The following is a 20,973-nucleotide window of genomic DNA, read 5'->3' on the forward strand; positions in this document are numbered from 1 at the left end:
TTGCCCATATTTTAAATATGTTTATTTGAGCTTTTTGTTGTTGAGATGTAAGAATTCTTTACATATTCTGGATATTAACCACTTAGCATATATATGATTTGTAAGTATTTACTCTCATTCTATCAGTTGCTTTTTCACTCTATTGATAGTGTCTTTTGTTGCACAGAGGTTTTTATTTTGATATAATCCAATTTACTTAGTGTTTCTTTTTTTGGCCTGTGCTTTTAATGTCATATGTCAAATGCTATGTTATAAAACTCTCCCATAGCTTTTCTTATAGGAATTTTATGGTTTCAGGTCTTCAATCTATTTTGAATTAACTTTTATATATAATTTAAAGTAAGAGACAAACTTCATTATTTTGTATGTAGATATCCAATTTTCCAAGCACAATTTGTTGTAAAGGTTGTTCTTTCCCTCACTTAATGGTCTTGACATTCTTATTGAAGATCATTTGACCATATTTCAGAGGGTTTATTTCTTAACTCTATGCTACTCCATGTCTATCTTTATGTCACTGCTGTACTATTTTGATTATTGTAGCTTTGTAAAAAGTTTTGATATCAGCAAGTATGAGATATACAACTTATTTCTCAAGATTCTTTTGCTATTCAGGGACCCTTCAAGCTCCATATAAATTTTAGGGTTAATGTTTTATTTCTGAAAAAATAATTCCATTGGAATTTTGATAGGGACTGCATTAACTCTGTAACCAGTTTGAGTACTATTGACATTTCAGCAATATTAAATCTTCTACTTTGTGAGCACATGATACCTATTCATTGTTATCTTCTTTAATTTATTTCAGCAATCCTATCTAATAAAGAGGGAATATGCTAATTGACCATCACACCCTCACAAAGATGGTGGCTTCTGCAGCCAATAAGGAGGAAATATGCTAATTGACTGTCATGCCCTCAAAGATGGTGGCAACCACAGCCACAAGATGGCTGCACCCAGTTCCCTCAGCCCCGCTGGGGTGGCAGGCGCTTCGCATGGCATAGTGTCCCCTTACCCCCCAGCAAGTCTGGCCACTCCACATGCCTGACTCCAGAGTCCACCAGTTCCCTTAGCCCCCAGCCACCCAGGGCCAGCCTAATGTGCAGGTAAACCTCAGATGGTAGCTGCTCAGGTAACGGGGGCCGGCCGAAGCCTGTGCTGCTGGCAGTGACAGCAGCAGAGGTATTATGAGGCGTCACCTTCCCCTGATCACTGAGTTTCCTCCTGCCCTTGAGGGGTCTCAGACTATGAGAGGGGGGCAGGCCAGGCTGAGGGACCCCCTGTCCAGTGCATGAAATTTCATTTACAGCTTCTAGTGTTACATAGTTTTCAATATGAAGATACCTTTCACTTCCTTGGCTAAATTTATTTCTACATGCTTTATTCTTTTTGATGCTATTTTAAATGGAATTGTTTTCTTTATTTTTATGATTGTTCATTGGTAGTGTGTAGAAGTGCAACTGATTTTTATGTGTTGATTTTATATCTTGTAATTTTGCTAAATTTATTCATTCTAACAGTTCTTTTGTGAAATCTTTAAGGTTTTCTACATATAAGATCATGTCATCATCTGCCCGACTGGCATTGCCCAATGGCTAAGCATTAACCTATGAACCAGAAGGTCACAATTCAACTCCCTGTCAGGGCATATGCCCAGATTGCAGGCTCAATTCCCATAGTGAGGCATGCAGGAGGCAGCCAATCAATGATTCTCTCTTATCATTGATGTTTCTCCCTCTCCCTTGCTCTCGGACATCAATAAAAATATTTTTTAAAAAATCATGTCATCAGTGAACAGAGATAATTTTACTTCTCCTTGCCAGTTTAAATGCCTTTTTTTCTTGCATAGTTGCTCAGACTAGGACTTTAAGCTATGTTGAATAGAAGTTGTAAGAGTAGACATATTTGCCTAGTTTCTAATCTTAAAGGAAAATCTTTCAGTCTTTCATAAAAGTGAAAGATTGAGTATGATGTTAGGTATAGGTTTTTCTATATGGCTTTTATTATATTGAGGTTGTTTCCTTCTATTCCTAGTTTTTTAAGTGTTTTGATTATGAAAAGTTGTTGAATTTTGTCAAATGCTCTTTCTACATCAGTTGAAATGATTATGTTAATGTGGTATATTATATTGCTTGATTTTTGTAGGTTAAAACACGTTTACATTTCAGAAATAAATCCCACTTGGTCATGGTATAATCTTTTTGATGTTCTGTTGAATCTATTTCCTATATTTTGTTGAAGATTTTCGCATCAATATTCATCAGGATTATTGGTCTGTAATTTTCTTATAGTGTCCTTGTCTGGCTTTGGTATAAGGGTAATACTGCCTTCATGGAATGAGTGTAGAAGTGTTCTCTCCAATTTAATATTTTGGAAGAGTATGAGATAGAAGTCAGGTTTTTTAAGAGGTAGAAATGTAAAGAGAGAGAGAGCGAGAGCGAGAGCAAGAGCGAGAGCGAGAGAGAGAGAGAGAGAGAGAGAGAGAGAGAGAGAGAGAGATAGATTATATATTATATTTATAGAATACCTCCAACAGAACCTGGAAAAATAAGTTGTTTTCAAACACATTAACATTTATGTAGTAAAACACATATTCACATTAAATCAGATAAATCAGGTGCAGGCAGATTTTCTCACCATCTGAATGTGAACATAAAATTGTTGAAATGCTTTCAGTTTTCAGATATTTTTGGATTTTGGAATTGCAGATAAGAGTTTGGGAGTCCTGTGAAATCTCTCCCTTGTTACAGAACTTCCATTTAGTTACCCCTCTTGCACTCCATCCACTTTATTGGTAAAACATCAATCCTGATTGAATGCAGTTCTCCGGATATCAATTCCTGCATCTGAGTATCTGAATGTGGTTGGAAATGAGCAAAATCAGGCAACCAAACTCATTTCAACTTTATGACCACAAGCCTCAAGTAGGCCTTCAATGTGTCCCAGCAAACCAGAACATTTCCCTAATCAAATTTTTCTCCCTCTCTAATGCTGCTGTTTCATATATTCTTCTCATAATTCAACACTCTCAGATGATTACTTTTTTCAGCTGGGTTTGTTTTCTCATTGGAAAAAAAAATAGACAGTCTGAAGAGCAAACCTACATCCTCCTATACCAACCACTCTATCAGTCTACCAGCATCTATAACCATGTACAGTGCCTCAACCTAAGTCACAAACTAAGACACATCTCTACTGGGATGTCTAAAAGGCATGACACTTGATATGTTGACTAGTGGGATGTTGATTTTCCTGAACCCCAAACCTGTTCCTTCCCTAGTGTCTAATTGTACCAGTAAATGGCTCCTTCATCCACCAAATTCTTAGGGTAAAATTTTAACTTCTTTCCCTCATGCCTAATACAACACCTAGTGGAGGTCTTTAAAATATATCCTGAATCCAGTCACTTAAATACTCTACCACCAGCCACCAGCTTCACCAATGTAGACTCCCTGGTCTCCTGCCTACATCTTGCCCCACTGCAGTCTATTCACTTCAAAGTATTATATATGTCCCATTACACAAAGACATATACTCTTTTTGTGTCCCACAGGATCCTACATGACCTGGTCTTTGCTGTTTATCTGAACTTTGACCACTCTCCCCAATACTCCATTCCAGCCATCTCAGCTTTCATACTAGCTTATAATACCCAAGGATACCTCTACCTCAGTGCCTACTGTTTTCCTCTGCTAGGATGATCTTCCAAATAATCACATGGTTCTTTGTCCTCAATACATCAGGTATCTACTCATATGTTTCCTCCTCAACTTTTTTTTCAAAAGGCAAGAATTTTTTTATTGCTTAACTAATTTTAATAACATGACATAAAACCCCTACACTTGATACAATCATTACACAAAACACATAGATGAATATTATCTTCTTTTAAAATATAAAATAAGCAATACATGATAATAGACAAGTTTCCATTAAATAAATGAATTTTATTTATTTATTATTGACACTATTACAGAAGTCTCCCATTTCCCCCTGTTTATCCATCTCCCCATTAACCTTCACCATACTGTTGCCTATGTCCATGGAATATGTATATATGTTATTTGGTTACTCTTTTAAACTTTTTTTATCCAGTCCCCCAACCACCCTCCTGCTCTAACCTCTGTCAGTCTGTTCCATATTTCTATGTCTCTGGTTCTATTTTGTTTATTAGATTCCACATATAAGTGATATCATATGATACATGTCTTTCTCTGACTGGCTTATTTTGCTTAGCATAATAATCTCCAGGTCCATCCATACTGCAAAAAGTAAGAGTTATTTCATATTCCTGAGGTACTTTTATTACTAATCCCTCCTTCCTCACAGAAGGGTCTACTAAAAAATTATCAGAGGACTTATCCCTAACCATTCTATATCAAATAACATCAACTTTTATCAATTTCATCCCTCCTACTCTTTTTTTCAAAAACCTCCTTTTATCGGTTGACTATTATTATAACATCATCTTCATGAGGGCAAAGTCTTTTTACTGTGCATGGCCGTCTCCCTTATATATGTCTATCTTAGAACAGGGCCTGAGATAGACACTCAGTAAATACTTGTGTCTTTTATTGAATTTATAATCTTTAGATGCTTTTGAGAGTTAGAGAAAGGCTCTCTATCTGCCTGAGGTCTGTTATATCATGGTAGTACTTGCTCCAGTTGGCTGTTGTACTACCCACTCCCACTGACTGAAAAAGGAATCAAAATCAAGAAACAATGGCCACTGTAGAAGATAAAACTACTAGACAATCAGAAGCATTTGATAAGCACTGCCTCCTTAACTTAGCTGTTGGCTAGTTTTGAATCAAAATTTTGTTTTTTTTAATGACAATAGATTATGATAATCCCACTGTACCAGAGAATTCTGGAGGCTCATTATCGTCAATGTTCTCTTTTTTGTGATTCCCAGATATTATGTTCCCAGCTGCCTGGGCACTTGGGTAGAGCTATTTTATAGTTTTACCCAGAGAAAAGTGGCTCAAAGTACTGTGCCATTTCCAGGTGTGGCCTATTGAATGAAACAAAACAAAAATCCTTCTTCACAAGGTTTTCCATGCTCTTTCCCTTTTTTGCCTGCTAGATATAAATGCTTAGGAAAATCTTGTGATTCCCATGTTGAAGTCAGCATACTCTCTATTTGCCTTGATCCCTGAGTGACAGCTGCCACTAAATTGAACACCTGCTATTGATTTTGAGCCATTATACATTGTGGGTTTATTTGTTAACATGCAATATTTGGCACATACTTATTTTTCTCTACTGTCTAACTGGTTTTATTTGTTTATTTATTTACTAGAGTACCGATGCATGAAATTTGTGCAAGAGTAGGCCTTCCTTCCCCTGGTTGCCAACACCAATTTCCCTCTGGCACCTGGGACTCAGGCTTTCCTAGCGGCTCCAGCTTCGTCTGGAAGGACATTCAGACTAATTAGCATATTATACTTTTATTATCATAGACTTTAATAAATTTATTGGAGTGACATTGGTTAATAGGATCATATAGGTTTCAAGTATACATTTCTATGATATAAGAGATATATATGGCCGAAACCGGTTTGGCTCAGTGGGTAGAGCGTCGGCCTGCAGACTGAAAGGTCCCGGGTTCGATTCCGGTCAAGGGCATGTACCTTGGTTTTGGGCACATCAGGGATGTGCAAGAGGCAGCTGATTGATGATTCTCTCTCATCGATGTTTCTAACTCTCTATCCCTCTCTCTTCCTCTCTATAAAATATCAATAAAAAATACATTTTTTAAAAAGATATATACATATGGCACATATTTATACTTACTAAAAAATTTTTGCTTATATGCAATTCACATTTAACTACACATCTTATATTTTTATTTGCTAAGTCTGGCCACCCCACACTCAGAGCCCTTACATATCCACACAGAAACTTGTACCTGAAATGTTTGTAGAAGCATTAGTCATAACAGCCAAAATGTAGAAATGTCTCAAATGTTCATCAGCAGACTAACAAAGTATAGTATATCTATATAAGGAATGTTATTTGGCCATAAAAAATAATGAAATGCTGATGCATGCAACAGCATGGATCAACCTTGAAAGCATTATGCTAAGTGAAAGAAGTCAGTTACTAAAACCCACATAGTATAGTAATTCTAGAATAGGGGAATCTATAGAGATGCAACATTGATTAGCGGTTGCTTGGGACTGAGAGTATTGGAAAAATAGGGAGGGTAATAGCTAAAGGATGCATGGTTTCTTCTTGAGGTGAAAAAAATGTTCTGAAAATGACTGTGATGATGGTTACACATATCTGTGAATATTCTAAAAGCCATTCAATTGTTCATTTAAACATACAGTTATCCTATATAATATGCTAAGTGTCTGGTAGTCTAGTTTAGTTTTCTGTTCAACCAATCAAACGTAATGTGCTAATGATATGCTAAGGCTGCTTAACCGCTCGCTATAATGTGCACCGACCACCAGGTGTAGACACTGTGACCAGTAGGTTAGTTTGCTGCTGGGGTCTAGCTGGTCAGGACTGAGCAAGATGAGTCAGCTATGCCCTGGAGCCCTTTTGCGGTCCCTTCCCAGATGGCCAGCCTCCCATGCCTCTCCCTGACCCTGATTGTGCACCAGTGGGGTTAAGCAGTCTAAAAAGTGACCTTGGAAAGAGGGAGTTTAAATTGTGGAAAGAACTTTTTAAAAACATTTTTATTTTAGTCAGTCACAGGATTTTCTTACTCTCTCTCGTAAGTTTGTTGTAATGTGAAGGCAGTATCAATATTTTCATATTTTTTAAGTGTACACAATTGATATTACCATGACAACTTACCAGTAGAAAAGTAAAATTGGTTAAATTCTCTGACTATTCTGTTTATAACATTTAGGTTTTAATGCTTGGTTCTGGAGTTCAGATACAAAACAATAGATTTAAAGGGTTTTATTTATAAAAGATATGAATTTTTTTCCTAAGCCGGGTGACTTGGTTGACTTGAGTGTCGTCCTGTACATCAAAAGGTTGCAGGTTTGATTCCTAGTCGGGCACATACTTAACTTACAGGTTCAATCCCTAGTCAGGGAGCATATTAGAGGCATCCAATTAATGTTTTTCTCTCACATTGATGTTTCTCTCTCTCTTGCTTGCTTTCCCTTCCTCTCTCTTTAAAATTAATTTTAAAAATATCTGTGGATGAGGATTTTAAAAATGATATGAATTTTTAAAGTGAACTAAGTAGTCATTAGAGTGATTGCATTAAACTACTATTTTTCCCATGAATAGATGAATTTTTTACTATCCTGTTTTGTTGTTAAAAACATGAGCAAAAAAATGTTTTTCTTTGTAGATATCAGTGAACAAAATCAAACAATTTTTATCATATATATTGGAACGAAGAAAATTGGTCAAAGTAATCAATAAAAGAGAAAATCTTTTGGGGAAAAAGAAGAATCAACATAAATTAAGAATAAAAGGAATTCAAAATAAAGATATCTCAAAAAGAAATAAAAATTATTGTAAGTTGAATTGCCTTTCACATGTAATTGTAAAATAACTTTATGTAATCTAAAATTGAATTTTAGAGCTACTTTTTAAAAATTCTTAGGATATAGTAATAAATATTTATATATACAAAAGCCTTAAATTTGGCAGTTTCTGACCTTCATTTTAGATTCAGAATTTGTACAGATGAAAATAAATAAGGTTGATAAATAGAACTCTTGGGGGGGGGGGATAAAAAAATTGTGCCGATAAATCATTTATTAGCTATTCTGCTAATTGAAATCCTTATATTTTAAGAAAATAAAAATTGATGTAATACTCTTATTTTCCCTAGTCTATCTTATTTTTCCTAGTTTATTTCCCTGATAAATGCATGCCTGATTAATGCATCAGTTTCTCTGGATGCAAGAGTGATCTAGATAATATAAACAAAGACTGCATAGATTCTGTCTATATGAGTTACCTAGTGCTCAATCATAAAATTTAAGTCATTTTCAACATTTTATTTAGTCTGATGCATGAAAGCTTTCTCTTTTTGAACATATGTATGAAGTTCTATTTTATTAGCATCTCATTAAAGAGTTCTGACAGAAAAAAAGTAAGATCAATTTTAATGGCATTATAAAATATTATATATACATTTATTTAATCTATTTTAAATCTAAGTGATATGCATTGAAATATTTCACCTGACCATTTCTTTTTTATTTCAAAACATGGCCTGCCTTTTATTTAGCATAGATCCACTGATTGGTATTCGTAGTATAAATCTCACTCAAACTGAAATATTTGTAATTTCCCATCTCAGGTATTTAATAAAGCGAAGCACTAAAAACATTTATGGAGCAATCTGTGGGTAGAATACTGACATATATTTGCAGACTTTCCCCCTACTCATTCTATATGCTTCACCTACAATTAAATTGGGTAATTTTTAGTGGCCTTCCTCATGTTCTTCCTATCCTCCATCCTTCCTGCTGGTGCCTTTCAGCCCAACCTAACCAGAAGCTGGAGGAGAAGGGAGTTCATTGATCTAGTCCATGTGGGTTTGTGTGCCAGGGAACAGAATAGAGAAGAGTTTATCTAGACAGGCAATCAGAAGACATCTAATACACCAGGTATTCCAGACAAAGAAATTAGATGGCATGAACTAAAAAGATGGACTTTCAGTAATATGGAGTAGTATTATAGTTATTAAAAGTAAAATTTCAGGATATTAGAATTAATTACAAAAGTTTAGAAGTCATCTAATCTAATGTCATCTTTTATCAGGTATTTCTGGCAGGTGACAACCAGCTCCTACTTAAATATTTGTGACTAAGCTCACTACATCATACAAAGCAGCTTATGACATTATTAGAGGCCCAGTGCATGAAATTGTGCACAGGGGAGGGAGGTTCCCTCAGCCCAGCCTGCACCCTCTCCAATCCAGGACCCTCAGGGGATGTCTGACTTCCGGTTTAGGCTCAATCCTGAGGATCAGGCCTAAACTGGCAGTCAGACATTTCTCTCACAATCTGGGACCACTGGCTCCTAATTGCTCACCTGCTTGCCTGATCACCCCTAACTGCTTCTCCTGCTGGCCTGGTCATCCCCAACGGTCCCCACTGCTGACCTGGTCACCTCATGCAGCCTGCTGCTCAGTCATTTGTTTGTCCCTCAATAACCCCCTGCTGGCCTGGTCTCCCCACACAGCCTGATCCATTTTCCATTTGGTTGTTTTGGTTACAACAGTCTCTTCCTTATGTTCTTAACTTAGATTAAGCCAAAATCACTTGCCAACAGTGATCTTAAGTAGTGGTCTATGTTGGTATTAAACTTTGCCATTTGGAGCCAGACCTAATCATCCTGTTATTGATTGTTCCATGCAGAGTATAGTGGAGCTGTTAGCTCTACCTCCCTGACTACTGTGGCTCATGGATATTGTTTCTAAGATCCTGTTAGTTGTTCTTGGTACCACTATCAGTGATGACATATAATGAACTTACAGCAAGTTGAAATATTTGATCACCTAAAGTACTAGACCAGTGTATCAGTCAGGGCTCAACCAGAAAAAAATAATCAATAGAAGATATATGTTAAAGGATTTATCACAAGGCATTGGCCTGCATAATTGTGGGAGGCTGGCTGTCAACAAGGGCAGGCTGGAACTCCCAGTCCAGCAGCTGAAGCCACTGTTTACAGGTTACATTTTACCCTCTAAGGGAAACCCCAGCTCCCATTTAACTGATTAAGCCTCTCATCTGATTAATTCAGTCTAGCCCAGATTATCTAGGATAATCTCCCATACTTAAAATCACCTGCTTACAGGTTTTAATAAAATCTATAAAATACCCTTCCAGTGATAACTACTGATTTATTTAATAATTGGAACTGTAGCCTAGGTAAGTAGACACATAAAATTAATCATTACAACCAGGTATCTTCCAATTCTTATATGTTCATCTAAATATTTGAATCTAAGCCTAAAATCTTAGATTTATGTATATTAAATTTTATTGTGTTTATTTTATATTATTATTCTAACCAACTCATCAGCTATTCTTTTCTATTTTCTATCATTCAAAATGTTGACAAGCATGCTTTCCAATCTTTTGCTCAAGTTCTTGTTAAAGAAGTTAGCAAGACAGGGTCAACATTAGAGCCTAAAACCTTTAATAATCCATCATAAATTTTTTAAATCATAGTTACCCATTGATCAACCAAATACAAATCTACATGTAATGAGGTTGAAAAAATAAAATTTTATTAACCTGAAAACCTTGTAAAGTGATCACTGTACTTGTTTTGGAAGTTGGCTTAATATGCATTTGTGGATAGAAGGTAGGCAAACACCCTTTCCTGATGCCCCACCTCTAATCCACACAGAAGCCTTGTGTCACCTATTTCCAAGTATTTAAGGGTGGAAAGAAATTACACCTTAGAGCCAAAAAGATAAACCTTATTTATTTTTGTAAGAGTAAGAATAAAAGAGAATAGAAGAGAAATAAGGAGAAATTAAGGTATCAGAAAGATGGTTATTATGTCAAATTAAGAAACCAATAAACCATCAAAGTTGGAGAACTCAACTGAGGTTTTCAACTCATTGATAATGGTTAGAGTTGTTTTTGTTACTGGAATTAATGATCTCATTTTGTTTTATAAAATCTTTGGTAAAAATCAACCTTCCTCATAGATGCGTTGTAAGAGTGAATATTTTGGGGGGGAAATTAGAAGTGCTGATGAGTTACCTGTGGATGGATATGGGACAACCTAGGAAATGTACCTATGGAATCAAGTTAAAGTAAAGGAAGCCATGGAGAAGTATCCTTCTCTAAAGGGCGGGTTTGAAGTTCACAGATTGTGGAGTGAAATGGAATATGGGCTACACATGGTTGTCAGACTGGCTAAAACTGTACTAAATTCTATTCACATTCAACATTTTGTACAAAGGATATCATGAAAGATGGGATATGAGTATTCTATATAAATGCTATTCTCTGACTTGCTAGTCCTTCAGAAGTAAGAAATGAGATTTTATCTAACATTCTTATAAAAAAAAATTCCTTATTCTTAGTGATCACATCATCTTAATTGAAGGTTCAAAAACCATGTATAATAATCTGTTCTGAAAATTAAAGTGATTTTCCTCGCCTATATGTCTCAGTGGGTTGGAGCATCATCTCATACACTTAAAGTTTGGGGTTTGATTTCTGATCAGGACATACACCAAAAGGATGTGCATTCCATCCCCTGCCAGGGCGCTTATGGGAGGCAACTGATCAATGTTTCTGCTTCTCTGTCTCTCTCTCTCTCTCAAATCAATAAAAATATCCTTGGGTGAGAATTTAAAAAAAGAAATTAAAGAGATTAACATATGCCATTTCTGGAATCCTATCTAATAAAAGAGTAATATGCAAACCGATATACCCACAAGCCACTCCCACCAGTCAATCAGGAGCAAGTATGCAAATGAACTCAACCAAGATGGATGCGGCTACAGAGACAGCAGGAGGTTTGGGTTTCCCTGGCAATGGAAGAAGCCAAGCTTTCTGCCTGCCCTGGTCTGCCTTAGTCTCCACTCAAGGCTACAAAGTTTCAATTATAGAAAATAAATAAATCCCAGGTACCAGGACCTCCACTTAGGTTGCCAGGGGGCGTGGCTAGCCTGCAAACCACCACAGGTCCCTCACCCAGGCCACCCATGCCCCAAGGGAACCCCCACCCTGATCCAGGACACCCTTGAGGACAAACCAGCTGGCCCCCACCCATGCTCCAGGCCTCTATCTTATCTAATCCTCCTATCTAATAAAAGAATAATATGCAAATTTACCATCATTTCAACACATAAGATGGCTGCCCCCATGTGGACATAAAATGGCCATCACAAGATGGCTAGCAGAAGAGGACAGTTGGGAGGGACTAGGTCTGTAAGGGAGGGCAGTTGGGGGTGATTAAGACTGCAGGGGAGGACAGTTAGGGGTGACCAGGCCAGCAAAGGAAGGAAGTTGGGGCCAATGGGCCCACAAGGAAGGGCAGTTGGGGGAGACCCAGGTCTGCAGGGGAGAGCAGTAGGGGGGGACCAGGCCTGCAAGGGAGGGCAGTTAGGGATGACTAGGCCTGCAGGAGAGGGCAGTTAGGGGCAAACAGGTTGGCAGGGGAGCAGTTAGGCATCAATTAGGCTGGCAGGCGAGTGGTTAGGGGTGATCAGACTGGCAGGCAGAAGCAGTTAGGGGCAATCAGGAAGGCAGGCAGAAGAGTAGTTGGGAGCCAGCAGTCCTGGATTGTGAGAGAGCAGTTGAACATCCTTCAAGGGGTTCCAGATTGGAGAGGGTGCTGGCTGGGCTGAGGAACACCGCCTCCCATGCATGAATACTAGTGCACTGGGCCTCTGGTTTTAATATATTTCTCCATATCTTGAAAATAGAGTAACTCCTTATCCATTTTCCGTTCTCTGCCACTTGTAGCTTTACCTAGAATTTCTCAAATATAACCAATAGCATTTTTTACTCCCATTACCTCAAGGCAAGTTTGCTGAATTAAACTGAGTTAAATTATTTCTATATAGAGCTAGGATATAAACTCAGGTCTTCTTACTCCAAGTCTACCGTTCTCAATAATATACAACAATATAGGTACTATATAAAAATAACAAAGCCTTACATTTTTAGACAGTACATTTGAATAGTTTTACAGTTGGACATAATGCTTTTATATCCATTACATTTTTTAAATGGCATGTTCATTTCACTCAACTAATTCTTCTTTCTGTATCAGAATTGAGTCTAAAAGAGTAATTATCTTTATTGCATTGATAGCAAGACAAATCAATAATTAATCATGCAGTGGGAACAATGGAGCCTGTTCCTGCAGGCCACTGGAATGCTGCCTTCTATATTCTTCAATGCATTTCTCCTGACAAGATCCTTTGTGGCATTTCTTGGATTTAATCATTATTAATTTTGGAAATCAGATCACTACAGTGTTCTTGATTTGGGGAAGAGTTGTTTTGGAATTTTGTGTTAAGCCAGTCTTAGCATTCTTTTTCTTGTTTCTGTGGCCTATGACCAGCTAGGCTAAATTTATCACTTGTTTTTTCACTTTCTGGACTTTTGGAATTTACGTGGAGGATACTGTGAAGTGCCACTCAGATCCTCTCTTCAATGAGGGACTTGCTGCAGTTGCTGGAAGTGCTGTATGCAGATAGCCTTCAAGCAGTCAGTACCTTCACGGACTGTCTCAGGTGCAGAATACTGCATAGCCAAGGTTATGTCTCCTCCCTGGGGCAGCTCACTTTCTATGACTAGTCAATTAAGGAGCATAAAGACTGGGCCATATCAGCCTAACTTGGGATGAGTTAGAAAGGCCATTTAAACTTCAGAGCACCCTGTGGTGTCAGGGAAGTGTTTAATGGGCCTGCATTATAGCTTCTCCTTCTGCCCAATCCATCTTCTTCCCCAAGTGTAGTTCCCATGGGCACTTCTTTATAACACTATGAACTCTTAGTCTGCTTATTAGGAAACCCAATCTACATGCCATTTCCTATTACTGTACTAAAAGTTTTTATTTACATCAAGAAGTTGTATGTAAATGAGTTGTTTTTAAAAGAAAATTACTAAAGTTATCCCATTCTACCAAAATGCACTACTACTCATTATAAACAAGATTTGCTTCTTCTCATTATAAACAAGAAGAATTGGTATTAATTCCACAAGAACAAGTGATGGGGGTTAAGGAATAGACTTGATTAGGGAAATTTACAGTTGAAGGGTCAACATGAGAAGGCATAGGCTCCCTGTTTTCCCTCATCCCTCAGAGAGCTGAGAGAGGTCCAGGGATTTCTGCACACATGGAAAATCTACCTGCTACACTGCCTACTTAGAGTACAATCATAAAAAAAGTATCGCCTTCTCAGAGGTGAGCTACTGGGGCATCTAACTGCCTGGGAAAGTCAAATGTCTAGCACCTGGAGACCTTAAGGGCCCAGGGGAAATTGCAATCCCTCCTATATTCTCTTAGAATGTAGCTACTGATGTGACAGAAAGTTGATTTTGGGTGCATTCTTTCCCATGGGGAAAAGGGGAAGTTTTCCATGTTATATGAAGTTGGTATCTGTATTAGTTTTCCATAACAAAATACCAGAGGCAAGGTGGTTTAAATAGCAGAAGTTTGTTTTCTCACAGTTCTGGAGGCAAAAGTCTATGATCAGCAAGGTTGGTTTCATCCTATAGCTTCTCCCCTTGGCTTAAAGATGTCTATCTCAGAGGACTTCAGACTCATGAAAATTCTTTACATCGAGTTCAGGATGTTCTCAAATCATTTCCCAAATTTGGAAATCATTAAACTGTAAAAAATAAATTAAATTATCATGAAGATAACTTTCTCTGATAATTGAGCTCTTATAGTAAATAAAAATTGTATTTCAGTATATTTGGAAAGCACAAAAAAGAGTTAGTAATGAAAAAGTAAAAGCCATGGATGGAAAGCTTTAGTAGTAGTCATTTCTCTTTTGTATATGCATGGCAGAGTTAATCTTCTAAGTTATTTTTCTTCTTTGAAAGCATGTTAATAGGAACATTGCTAATCCAAACACAGATTAGTAGGTTTTTTGTTTTGCTTTGTGTTGTCTTTTTGTTATTGTTGTTGTTGTTGTTGTGTTGTTTAAGGGGTTGTTTTTTTTATTATTATTGATTAAAGTATTACATATGTGTCCTTAGGATTTTCCCCATTATCTTTCCTCCTTAATTATGAATATGGATAACATATAACTCAAACCAGCAATTTAGATGCTAAAATGTCTGGTATTACTAAATTGATTGGATAACTTGAAACATTAAAAATAATTATGGATTAGTTTTAAATTTAGACATTAGTTTAAAATGTTTACATTTTAAAAAGAAAGCGAACAATTCTGATAGCTTATCAAGGAGAAGAAAAACAAGAGACACTTAAGTCTTTGTGGTCTTGTTAATGAAGCATCAAATCCCAGAATGCCTTCCTTTAAAATGGCTTCAGAAGGGGTTCATATAATTAGTTTCACTGAGTGCTTTAATGGACTTTAAGATGCACTGTGAATGTGTGTGAGTGTGTGTGTGTGTGTGTGTGTGTGTGTGTGTTGTGGTGTGGTGAAGAACTCTAAAGCTAGCCAGCTTTTCCTATCTGTAAACTGGTGATAATGTTTTGAAAATTGTGAGGTGTCATATACATTTGAGAAATATCATGATTTCAGCAGGTTAAATTCTGTTTCTTTATTTTCATTAAATCCTATTAAAGTTTCTCTATATCCCCATCCCACAAAGCAAGTTATTATTGATACTCTTTCTTTGTGTCTTCCCTAATGTCCTAAAGGTGGCACACTTACTCTGCCCTCTTTTATTTCTGATGCTCATTCCCAACAGTTCTCAGATAGTCTAGAAAGATCTCAGAAATATTCTAGGAGAGGAGTGGGGAGCCTTGGGCAAAGCTAAATTTTTACCTCCAATCTTAGATGTACAGCAGTCATCTTGGAGATGCCCATTACCTATGTCCTCCCTTATGTCCTCTTGGGATCTTATGGCTCTGAGGTTTATGGTCCACACTTAATTAAGGGAGTCTGGGAACTGGGAGCCTGATGTCTAAGAGCCGGCCTCTAGATATACCAGGCAAACCCTTCTCTTGGAGACCTTGCTTCCTGCCTTCTGCTTTGGGACTTTGTATCCCCTTTCAGACTTGGAACATCTCTTCCCCTTTTACTATCAAAAGCATCTTGGTGTCTCCTCCATCTTCCAGACCCTTTCACAAAAGGCAGAGCAAATGTACTTTTGTAAGCAGTTTCTACCTTCTGACCAAATGTAAGGTGATTTTCTTGAAATACAGAGATTAAAAAATAAGGAGATGAAAGTCAAGCTAATGTGTCAGCACATTATTTTTAGAATATAAAACACAAAACTAATGTTACTTTTTCTTGTTTTTTTTTTTCATATATAGTAAAAAAGCAATCAAAGAAAAATTTCACAGCTGAAGGTGAACAACTGTTTAAGATGGGCATCAAGATTCTCCAGCAGTCTAAGGGCCAAAGACAAAAAGCACAGTAAGTCTTCATCCAGTGACATAAGCCAAGTTAAATTTCCAGGTTGAGAAAAAGAACAATTCAAAATCTAGTTTCAATGTTATTAAAATGTTATTGAAATAACAAATAAACACATTTGCCCATAAGTTTTTATTTTAATAGAATCAAATCATGTTTAAGGAATCCCACATATTATCAGCATAAATAAATAGAACCATATGTAAAATTGTGGTTCTATACATTAAGTGAAATGCAGGTAAAAATATTGTCTCTTGACTTTTTATTAGATACTAGAGGCCTGATACACAAATTCATTCACTAGTGGGGTCCCTCAGCCTGGCTTGCAGGATTGGGCCAAATCCGGCTCTCTGACATCTCCCAAGGGGTCCCAGATTGTGGGAAGGCACAGGCCAGGCCAAGGGACTCCACCAGTGCATGATTGGGGCCAGGGAAGGATGCAGGAGGTTGGCCAGCCCTGGAAGGACTGTGGGAGGGCTCCAGGGTGTGTTTGGCCTGTCTCACTCAGTCCTGATCAACCAGACCCCAGCAGCAAGCTAATCTAGTGGTCAGAGCATCTGCCTCCTGGTGGTCAGTGCATGTCACCTCGAGCAGGTGAGCAGCCTTAGCATATCATTAGCATATTATGTTTTGATTGGTTGAATGACCAACTGGATGATTGGACACTTAGCATATTAGGCTTTTATTATATAGGATTCCAAATAAAATTAAATGTGCTGTTTAAATTAGTGTAGCTGTTTTAGAATGCTTTATTCTCCTATGTATTCATTCAGTACTTTCTGGTTTTAAAATACTTTCATGTATATGATCCCATTTTATCCCCAGACTTATGAGTTAAGAAGAGCATCATTATTCCACATTAAAAAGTTAAGAACAGAATTGAGGATGTTAAACTGAGGTGATCACAAATACACAGCTGTGAAATGACTAAGCTGTGCACGTCTATTTTTTCACTTGTTTACTTTGTCTTCAAGAGAATTAGAAACATATCCTCCTCTAAGTAGAGGGCACAACATGAGGTCACCCTTCAAGTCTATAGTTAAAGCTTTTGGAGCAAATCCTAGCACTTCCATTTACTGGCTATGTGATCCCAGCCAAGTTACTCAGCCTCCTTTTGCCCTGAAAAATACAGTCAAGCTCTTAGAACAATGCCTGACACATAGTAACCAGGAATATGATAGGCATTTTTATTTTTATCTCTAATCCTCTAACCAATAAATGGAAGGTGTGAGATAAAAGAAAGCAAGTGTATTGTACCAATAGTAGAAAGAATAGGCTCGGAACTCCCAACAAGGAAACATCTCTTGTTTTCTCACAAATTAAGCATACTTAATTAGCCCTGAGGAAGCATCCCAGAGCTGTATTAGCCAACCTGAGACAGGACAACAGCAGAATTTTTCTTGAAACTCAAAGTGATACGAGTGTAAGAGTATAAAAGTTGAGGGGGATTCTCAACTATGAACCTGATTATAACAACACCAGCAACTTCCATCTATACCAGTAAGCACCTATTCTGTGTTAATTAACGTTATTGGCATTTTTGTGTAATATTAGTCATTGCTTACTATTATTTTGATAGACATAGACTTTTATCCCCAATTTACAGAGGATGAAATGGAAGGTCAAAAGGATTCTGTAATTCTTTCAAAGTCAAAAAGAAAGACGTAAGGGAGTTGGTCCTCTCATTCACTCATTCAGCCTCTTTGTTTATATGAGAGGCAAATGGTTAAACAAGTCAGTGCTGTTAGAATTACAGATGTTAAGCAAGCATGTCAGGGAAATAGAAATTTGTCTGAAGGAGTCAAGAAGCCTCTGTGACAGCCAGGGTTAGCTGCCATTAAGAATTATTCCACATCAACAAAGAAGGTTGGGAACTATGCTGCTGCCTCACACCAAGTTTCTGATGTGTTCTAGAGATGCATTTAGCCTTCCCCTCTCCCTGCACCCAACTTAGCATCTAATACAGATACCTAATTGAACTTCCCTTTTGCCCCTGCTGCCCAATTTCTCCTCTTGAGGATTGTACCCCAGATCTTAATCCTATTTAATTTACCAACAACTTTCTCCAGCCCTGGGTCCTACTTCTACTATTCCTTATATCATCTTGGACCTTCCTGATTGATACCCATCTCTCTCTCTCGAAATCAAAGACACATAGAAAGATTGGTTTTGCAACCCATTGCTGCACCAGGAACAGTGAATGATATACTTCTGGATCCGCAGTCCAAGGTTTCTCTGCCCGGATCCAGGTCAATGCCCTTCTGTTCTGAGCATCCCAGCAGGCTATGCAGTTACAGCAGTAAGCCATGTGACAGAAGATCTTTAGGGAGTTTGTATCCTGATGTCAAATCTATCCCTGGATGTCAGACATGTGCATTCATTGACCTTTGAGACCTTCTAGCTTACTTGCTTTCTGTTTCTCAGGTCTCAGCTTGCTCTGACAATTTCTTGCTTAACCTCCTGGTTTCTTCTTCTCCCCCCCCCCCCCCTCTGGAGTCTACTCTCTGTTTTGCCATCCAGGACCCTAATGCCTACCTGGATATCACTAGCCCATCTTTTTTTGTCTAGTCATTCTAGCCCAGCCTTTTACCAAGAGCAGGCTATCTTAGCATCAGCTTGGAGAGATGGCACATAAAGCTGAGTCTCCTGATCCTTCTAAACTGGTAGCAGTGGCAGATATGTGTGCTTGTTCCAGCATTTGAGTCAAGGTCACAGGTAAAGATTAATGCTTTCATGTCTTACCACTACCATAAAGGAAGTTATAATAGTAAAAATCAATCCCAAAAGTACTCTCTGTCTCTGACACAAGTTTTGACCCTGCAAGTCTCTCCATCACTGCTGTCATACAGATTCGTTACACAGTTCTGTTACTGCTGTACAGAACACGGCTTCTGACCCCTCAGAAAATGCAATGTGAAGCAATTCTATGGCATTTATACTTGCAATCACTAAGCTTTCCCATCATTTACCCACTAATTACAGAAGAAAGTTACAATGCTATAAAACTTTAGAACCTATGCAAAAGTGATGATGATGTTGATGATGATAGCTAAATTTATTGAGTACTTACTCAGTACCAGGTGCTATATCAATTACTTCCTATAGATTATTTCATTGAATCTTCCCAGCAACCCTATGTAATAGGTTTTATTATTATCCCTATTCCATAGGTGAGGGAGCCCAAGGGAAGTTAAATAACTTGCGCAAATATCTGAACTAATTGAGCCAGGATTTGAACTGAGGCAGTCAGAATCTAAAGCCCTTATAATCATTAAGTTTTGTTTGATTTTTGTTTTTCCATATAGTCCTGGCTTTGATCTGATAAGAATATGTTGTGTGTTAAAAAAAAAAAAAAAAAAAAAGCTATTTCAGAATATTAAGGGACTGTTGTTCTCATGATGGTAAATTCCTAGAAGTGACAGTTTATTTTCAATTTATTTTTATTATATTGTTATATATTTCAAAGTTTACTTTATAAAACAAATATTCATAGTGAACTTGGAATTCACTATTTTAGGACAAGTGTTTCAATTTTTTATTTCACTTGGTATAGAAGCTTGGTATATATAATATATTTTATGTATTTCTCCTTTTTATCCTTTTTTCCTTTTTTCTATTTTATTTATTATTTTAAATAGAGGAAGAGAGGGATAGAAAGTTAGAAACATCGATGAGAGAGAAACATTGATCAGCTGCCTCCTGCATACCACCTATTGGGGATTTGCCCACAACCAAGGTAAATGCCCTTGACTGGAATTGAACTTGAGACCCTTGAGTCCACAGGACGATGCTCTATCCACTGAGCCAAATCGGTTTCGGCTGTATTTCTCCTTTTTATCAGCTTCCCTATTTGTCATATATATTGAAATTATAATCTTAGACTAATCTAAGGATAAGATAATTTACTAATCTAGAAATGTAATGGACTTTACCTAAACTATATTGTTAATAGCAATGACAACTGCGTCCTAGAGGGAACTACTATGAAAGAAGGAACAGAAAATTTCACTTTTTTATTACCAAACTTCTAACCTGATATTCTTGAAACAGAGCCTACATATTCTTTGCCAAAGCAGCTGACCTGGGAAATTTGAAAGCTATGGAGAAAATGGCTGATGCTTTGCTATTTGGAAATTTTGGCATGCAAAACATAACAGCAGCTATCCAGTTATATGAGTTGTTGGCCAAAGAAGGATCATATAAAGCTCAAAATGTGAGTTTTGGAAAAAATAAATCTTAAATAACTACATCCTGAAATAACTATAACATGTAAGAGAAATTGGGCAATAGTATTCCCACTCTATTTCATGAATCCAGGCCTAGGGAAGTTACTACAATACACAGAATAGTTTAGTGTCAGGGCAGGGACCCAGAAGCAGCCCTGGGCAAATCCTTAGTTACATTAGAGACCTTCAGGAATGGAACAGAACTTCTCTCTACCCCACTTTCCATGTCTATTTGTGTTCTGAGAAAATTTGAGAACTCTGAATTCCTAACATACATTTTATACATAAAGTATATTCACCTATACAAAGAAATATAGAACTAAATCTATTACCTTAGGATGATTTTTCTTTCTGGTTTTTACATTTGAAATACTTTATAAGCTATATATATTTTTCCTTTTTTATTAAAAAATGCATTAAATTTTATTCCAAGAATAATATAAGCATTTCATAGAAAATTTGAAAGACATAAAAAAAAAAAAAAAGGCCTTCATAAACCAAATACCCTGACTCAACTATTGCATTTTCCCTTGGTTTCTTCCTCTCTGCATCTTCCTTTTTACACCATTCTAATTACAATACAAGTGCATATATTATTTTGTTTCTGGCTACTTAATGCTATAGCAAAATCGTATTTTCATGTTTCTAGTCTTTTTATTGAAAATATTTCTTCCTAGTTACAAAAGAAATTAATGCTCATTACAAAAAGAAATCTGAGAATTCAGA

At 37.1% G+C, this 20,973-nt stretch overlaps 1 protein-coding gene across 2 annotated transcripts in view; it reads left to right on the forward strand.

Moving 5' to 3' along the window:
* Window positions 1-20,973, forward strand: part of SEL1L2 (SEL1L2 adaptor subunit of SYVN1 ubiquitin ligase) — a gene marked incomplete at both ends in the record, with an annotated part of 80,300 nt that overhangs the window by 13,964 nt on the left and 45,363 nt on the right. For both annotated transcript variants that reach the window (XM_084887640.1, XM_084887641.1), the window contains 3 exons: window positions 7,322-7,490; window positions 15,922-16,024; window positions 20,072-20,234. In XM_084887640.1, coding sequence (XP_084743766.1) covers window positions 7,322-7,490; window positions 15,922-16,024; window positions 20,072-20,234 — 435 coding nt within the window. The remainder of the gene's footprint in view (window positions 1-7,321; window positions 7,491-15,921; window positions 16,025-20,071; window positions 20,235-20,973) is intronic.

This window comes from Pipistrellus hanaki (assembly GCF_964339955.1).
Source record: "Pipistrellus hanaki genome assembly, chromosome: 6".
Classification (NCBI taxonomy): domain Eukaryota; kingdom Metazoa; phylum Chordata; class Mammalia; order Chiroptera; family Vespertilionidae; genus Pipistrellus; species Pipistrellus hanaki.